Source organism: Manacus vitellinus, unplaced genomic scaffold (assembly GCF_001715985.3).
Source record: "Manacus vitellinus isolate BGI_N305 unplaced genomic scaffold, ASM171598v3 scaffold_20_pilon, whole genome shotgun sequence".
NCBI classification, from domain to species: domain Eukaryota; kingdom Metazoa; phylum Chordata; class Aves; order Passeriformes; family Pipridae; genus Manacus; species Manacus vitellinus.
In genome coordinates, this window is record NW_021939471.1 from 1,082,313 (window position 1) to 1,088,841 (window position 6,529).

Genomic DNA, 6,529 nt, shown 5'->3' on the forward strand with positions numbered 1-6,529 from the left:
TGGAGTGAGATGATCATTTTAAGGAACTTGGGGGGACAACCTAAACGTTCCAAAATCTGCCACAGACCTTTTCTGCTCTCAGTATCGAAAGCCTTGGTGAGGTCAACAAAGGTTATATAGAGACCTTAGTTCTGTTTCCTACACTTCTCTTGCAGTTGTCTGAGAACAAATACCATATCTATGGTACTCCTGTTGGCTCTGAAACCACACTGACTTTCAGCACAAGATTCACAAAGGGATATGCTCAAAAATGAGCGTCATGAAAGAGGAACAGAAACTGGAAAGCCAAGTGCATAGAATTTAAAAAGAAAGTTAAATCTGAATAGTTGTTGGTGTGGGTATTTGATGACAAAGTATCGATGTATTTAAACGTGATTTTCGTGTTTATTGTACGCTTTATATTGCATTTTGGGTTTTTTCTTGGTAGTTATGTGGCTTTTCCTTTTCTCTTCCCCCAGATTCGTAAAGATGGTCTCAAATCCCTCAATATTGCCTACACTGTGAGCACCCAAAGATGTACAGCGTTTCCCTTGGACCACCTGGTCCGCATGCTGCTCTTCAAAGATTGTGAGGAGGCATCTGATTTTATAAGTTATTATGGCCTGAGTGTATCAGATGGGTAAGTGTGAGGAAAATGATCCCTGGGGGGCTCAGACTGATGTCAGGCAAAGGGCTAAATGTAGGGGAGTTGCTCCTGAAGTTTGGATCCAAAAAAAAGGAACAGGCGAAGAGTAGGGGCTGAGCTCTCTAGGCAAAGCACTGGGATACTGATGGGTGCAAACTTTATTATAGTTTTTATTGCTGTAACTATGAAAAGTTCTTTAATTTTGCATCTTTCCCTCAAGAAAGGGGTTGGTATCCCTGTAGCTACTTCATAGAATCCCAGAAGAGTTGGGGGTGAGAGGGATCTTAAAGCTCTCATCTCATTCCAAGCCCCTGCCATGGGCAGGGACACCTTCCATTGGACTGGGTTGCTCCAAACCCCATCCAACCTGGCCTTGGACACTTCCAGGGATGGGGCAGCCACAGCTTCTCTGGGCAACCTGTGCTGGGGCCTCACCACCATCACAGGGAAGAATTTCTTCCCAATATCTTACCCTGCCCTCTGGCAGTAGGAAGCCATTCCCCCTTGTCCTGGCACTGCCCTTGTCCAAAGTCCCTCTCCAGCTCTCTCAGAGCCCCTTTAGGCAGGTCTCCCTGGAGAGTCTTCTCTCCTCTGGGCTGCACAATCCAAACTCCCTTAGTCTGTCTTCATAGGAGAGAAGACTTCCCACAACTTTTTTTGGCACTCTTGGCACTGGCTTCTTTATTTTCCTTGGCTTGATAAGATGACAAGGGGTTTCAAGGATCAAAATTCCTTCAGCCTTCTGGAGGGTGGTAAAAACAAGAGAAAAACATTTTCCCCAAAGGAAAAACTGCATGTTGAGCTCAGTCTCCATTGGGCTCCAGGGACTTCTTCCCTAGAAGGAGACATTGAAGGTAAACCAGTAGGAAAAAAAATTAGTCTGAGTTCTTGTTTTGCAGTTGAATTGTTGTAAACTGCAGCTCTATTAGAAAGACAGTTCTGCTTCTTGGGAAACTGGCATTATGGTGATTCCTGTAGGGTGGGATGAAGCTGAACATTGTAGGCTAGTTTTTAGCAGATGTTGGAAGCCAGCGGTTCACAGGTCTGCCATGGAAATCCATACATTGTGTGATCGTCCAAACCTGGAATCTCAAGAGACTGGAGAAGGAAAAAAAACCCATTAGTGGTTGTGTTGGTTTAAAGGTAAACCAGCAGGGGAAAATGAACTCAACCCAAAAAAAAAGAGATTATAAGTCAGAATAACAATTTAATAAAATAATACAATAAGTACGATTATACAGACAAACAATTGGTTTTAACCCACAAAACCCAAGTGTATAACCCAGCACCCCGGGGCATGAACAGAGTGGTGTTAGTTGGGCCCCCTGAGTCCAAAGTAAAGGGAGAGGGGGGAAACCTGTTGGTGAGAGTGATGGTGCAGTCTGGTCAAAAGTGGTGATTGCAGTCCGGTCGAGAGTGGTGGTCTGCGGTTTGGTTGAGAGCGGTGATCTGCAGTCTTCCTCTGGATCCCACGAGTGGTTAAAAAAGTCCCAAGACTCCAAGATTATATATTCTCCAGTTCAGGCGGGAATGCTCAGTACTTCCCTCAATGGGCATGAGGACAAAAACTCCCTTCTATCTGGCAGGCCTCTTAGCACCTAGTTTGTAGCCTGATGAGTCAGGCTGCTCTGGGCAGAGGGTGCAAATAGTCTATTGATAGCAGTTTCTGGGAAATGGCATGGAAGGCTATAGAATACACAGTTTTGGGTTACACCCATCCAGTGATGAACTGGGCCCAGCTCTTCTAACTAGGACAGTGGTCTATTTCCTGTCAATGTTCTCTTTTGAAGCAATATATTTCCAAACTGAAAAGCTGTAGGTTGCTGGAGCTTTGGGGATGTACTCCTGGCAGTTGTTTTTGTTTTTCCCCAGGGGTTATGTGGAGCTGAATCGCTCCGCTTTCCTTGAGCCCGACGGGTTACCCAAACCTCGGAAGTCCGTATTTGTCAGCCAGAAGCTCACTGTCTCAGTTGGGGAGGTTGTGAACGGAGGGCCTTTGCCCTCAGTGCCCCACCACGTGCCTGTGTCCAGCTTCAACGGACAGAACAAGTACATCGGTGGAAGCACCTCTGTGGATCAAGCTGGTAATAGCCAAAAACCCAGCATGGAAACAACAGGTGATAGCAAACATGCATTTTAGGTATTGCTCAGGTACATGCTGCTGAGTCAGCTCTGTGAGGAGAAACTTGGCTGATAGGATTTGAAATTGCCTGGAAATCTGAATGTAACAAAAGCATTGAAATATAAATCATAATCGCAATCACAGAATGGTTTGGGTTGGAAGGGACCTTAAAGCTCATCTAGTTCCAGCCCCCCTGCCCCCTCCTTGACATGGCAGGAGCACCCTCCACTAGACCAGATTGCTCAGCTGTTTTTATGTATCTGTAAAAGCCAAGGACAACCTGACCAATAAAATTTATTTCCCAGTTCAGGAAAGACACTATGGGAATTGAGCCAAATTTTGCCAACGTAGGCAAAATAATAAGATATTTGCCTACTCCAGAACACCAGCTTCCCTTTGCAGTTTGCACATTTTTGATTTGCAGCTGTTTGTTCCCACTGTATCCCAATCATGTTGAGTTTTCATGTTAGCTGAGTGCATGCTTTTCTGTCCTTGCTGAAAATACAGATATTGTGTGTAGGGGTAAGGTGTGCTTGACTTGAAACAGTTGTTTTGTTGGAAATATATGTGCTTTGTACTGGAGTTAATATGCAGTGAAATTTTTGAATGTTTTGTATAAAATACTCATAAATAGAAATTAGTTTCTATGATATAATTATATTTTAACTTTAAGGTGACAAGCTTCTGTTACAGACTTATTTTATGGCCTGATGAGTTTCATCAAACAAGTCAGCTTTTGAAGATAACAGTTTTGCATCTGTTTGTGACTGACCTCTTTTCCTTAATTTTTCTCCTCTCCCCTCCCAAGAAGGAAGAGTGGAAAGCAGAGGTGTGGATTTAGAGGCTGCAGCAGTAAGAATCCAGCCCCAGGCTCATCTTCTGCCCTCACTGTTGCCTCGTCAGCTTGTGCCAGGGCTGCCTCCTGCACAGCCCATTTCCCAAGCTGCTACTCAACCTGAGCTTCTCCCTTCAAAGCCTCAGCCTGGCTACACAGACACGGTAGGGAAACATAAATCCATCATGAAATATTTGGGAAAGGTCTGTGAAATGTAATAAAAGGTAACCAAGTTCTCAGAGTTTTTTAGTTTTCTGGAATGTGCATGTATTTCAAGTGAGACACGACAAAGTTCCTTCTTGTGAGTACATGACCAATAATGTTGGATCTTGAATGTGTACCCCATGTACCTGTGCTGTTTTTCATGCTCCCACACATGTTTGTTCTAATGCTGAACCAATCTCGGGGTGTTTTGTTGCTTTGTACAGCACAGCTGCTGTATTGTACCTAAATGTGACCATGTTTCAGGGGTTAGACCTGCTCATTTGGAATTAAATCAGCTAGAATAAGAGACAGTCTAAAGTAAGAAAATAGGAATCTCTCTCAATATTCTCTCTTCTTAGTTGATTTCCTAACTCGACTTGCCTGAACTTAGTACAGAAAGCTGTTTTTGTTTCTGGGCTGCTTACTAACCTTTTAGATAGTCTAAAATTTCATAGTCTAAAATTTCCAGGCTGTTGTGTTTGCTTAAGTTGGCTCACTTTGTAAGCAGAAATACAGGTGGTGCTGTGAATTACAGTCAGCTAACCAAGGCTAGAGAGCCTTACTCTCAGTTTACACCCAGACCACTGTGGTAAGGACTGCACCTTTGCTTCAGCTGCTTCCTGTGCTTTATTTCAGGACATTGCCGAAGTGGTGGACGGGCTGGTGCATGACGTCCTCAAAGGAGAGTGCAGAGAAGTGGGCAGAGCAGGAGCAGCTTACGTGGCCGCTGCCATCTGGTAAAGAACATTTTTTTGCTGGTTCTCCTGGAGTGTGTCACCAAAGCCACCACCTGCCTTAGCATCCCCATGTGTGAAAATTGTAAAACTGAGCACTGCAAGGTCTGTAGTGGAGGTGGTGTTACTGAGGTGGTTGAGGGGAAGGCAGACCTTTCTTCGGATGTCTGCCACTTTGTCACGTGCCAGGTAACCTAAGGGAAGGCTCACCCAAACCTCTGGAAGCCTTGCCTTGCAAAGAAACCTATGTTGTGGAAGGGAAGGTGTCCAAAGGGGCGACAAGACAAGCAAGTCCAGATCTGCCTGCTTTGCTTCAGATAAATGTTTTTTCTCCAGGGCAGTTGGTAGAGTTGTAGATGTGGGATGTGACCCAAACAATTATTATTCCACCAGTGTTTTGGTTATTGCTGAACTGGAACAGATGGGCTAAAGTCTATTTCATGGGATGTCATCGTCAGCAATAAAACTGGGTTAGAGGAAGAAGGTGGGGGTTACTGGCTTTCAGGGTGGACATTGATTAGAGACTGTCTGAGCATTGCTCTGAGGTGGGAAGTGGTGGCTGCCTGCCTTTGCTTTGCAGGGGTTTTCCCTTTCCCTGTTGCAGTATTTTCATCTCCATCTGTGGGTTTCCTTTTTATTTCTTTACTTTCTTCCCTGTCCCAGTGTGGGAAGGGGAGTGAGCCAGTAGCAGTGTGGGTGCTTGGCTAGTGGCTGGAGTCAGCCCACCACAAAGAGCAAGGTATGGGTGAGAAAAGCACAGACCTGAGGCTTTGAATGAAAACTTCCTGGCTTTGAAAAGAGATTTTGCTGTTTCTGCACAGCACCTCAGAGGCCGCTGTGGAGGAACTTGTGACTGAAGTGATGGAGGAGATCCTCAGACAAGTGGCTGGAAGCGTGGTTAGTGTGGAGAGGCAGCGTGTCCAGGAGGAACGGCGCAGAGTGGAGGAAGAGAGGTGAGGCAGGGTGGGCTGGGGACACCCTTGGACAATGTATGGACAGCTGGTGCCAACCTGAGTCCTTGTGCCTGTGCTCAAGCCCCAGTGTCTTTCTGCCACGCCGGCAGAACTGTCTCACCTTGAACTCCCCTGGGATCATGTAGAAGGTGTTGATTCTCAGGTGATCTGCTAGTTAGCATTTTGGTGACCTCACAGAGCCACTGTGAAAAGATGGGGTGGGAATCTTAGGAACTCTTATTCACCCAGAGCTTCAAGAAAGGGATGTGCTTCCTGGCCCTGCTGTGTGCAGGAATTCTTCCAACTCCCTGCCATGGGCAAGGATGCCACTCGCTAGATCAGGTTGCTCATGGGTAGATACTTCCCTCTAATAACCCCACTGTCATCAATATTTTTGAGGAAAACCGGGCTCCATGCAAGGCTGTTTATCTTTACAAATCAGCTAGTGGGAACTCAGTTTTAGGGGAAATTAACTGTTTGACACTGTGTGTAGTGCCAGGTTTGCCAGTGTAAATTTTTTCACTTGTGTAAGTCTTATCTCTGACCTTCCAGGCAAAAGCAGGAAAGAGAACAGTTAATAAAGCAGTTGAGCCAGTTGCTGGGTATGGAATTAATGGAAGAAGTAATAAAGGAGAGTGTTGAAGAAGCTTCAACCAATGAGTTAAGGTATGGTACAATGTGCTTTGTGTTGTGGTTTGCTTTCCCAAAGGTTTCCTAAATGTCATGGTCTTCCCTGTTTGCACCTCAACCAATTGAATTGGTGTTTGCTGCAGGTCTTCACTTCACTAGAGGTCTTTTTTTGTTTTATTTGGAAGTAGATGTGCCTTAGAAAGAGACCGGCAAGCCCGTATTGCCCGGTGCTCAGAGGAGGTGTGTGGTCACTTCATGGAGCTCTCTCTGGAGGATGAGATTTTCCAGATTGCCAAGGAAACCCTTCAGGAGCTCCAGTGTTTCTGCAAATATTTAAAACGGTGAGTTACCATCCTGGGACATAACTGCTTTCCTTGGGAGCGTTGGTGAGGAGCCGTTAATCGTCATCATCATGGCTGGGCTTCG

General features: G+C 45.5%; 1 protein-coding gene across 1 annotated transcript in view; it reads left to right on the plus strand.

Annotated features, from left to right (window-relative positions):
* Nucleotides 1-6,529, plus strand: part of MCM3AP (minichromosome maintenance complex component 3 associated protein) — a 27,174-nt gene that overhangs the window by 10,837 nt on the left and 9,808 nt on the right. Inside the window, exons 10-16 of the mRNA XM_029959587.1 lie at nt 459-619; nt 2,498-2,742; nt 3,556-3,746; nt 4,423-4,523; nt 5,342-5,473; nt 6,026-6,139; nt 6,292-6,444. Coding sequence (XP_029815447.1) covers nt 459-619; nt 2,498-2,742; nt 3,556-3,746; nt 4,423-4,523; nt 5,342-5,473; nt 6,026-6,139; nt 6,292-6,444 — 1,097 coding nt within the window. The remainder of the gene's footprint in view (nt 1-458; nt 620-2,497; nt 2,743-3,555; nt 3,747-4,422; nt 4,524-5,341; nt 5,474-6,025; nt 6,140-6,291; nt 6,445-6,529) is intronic.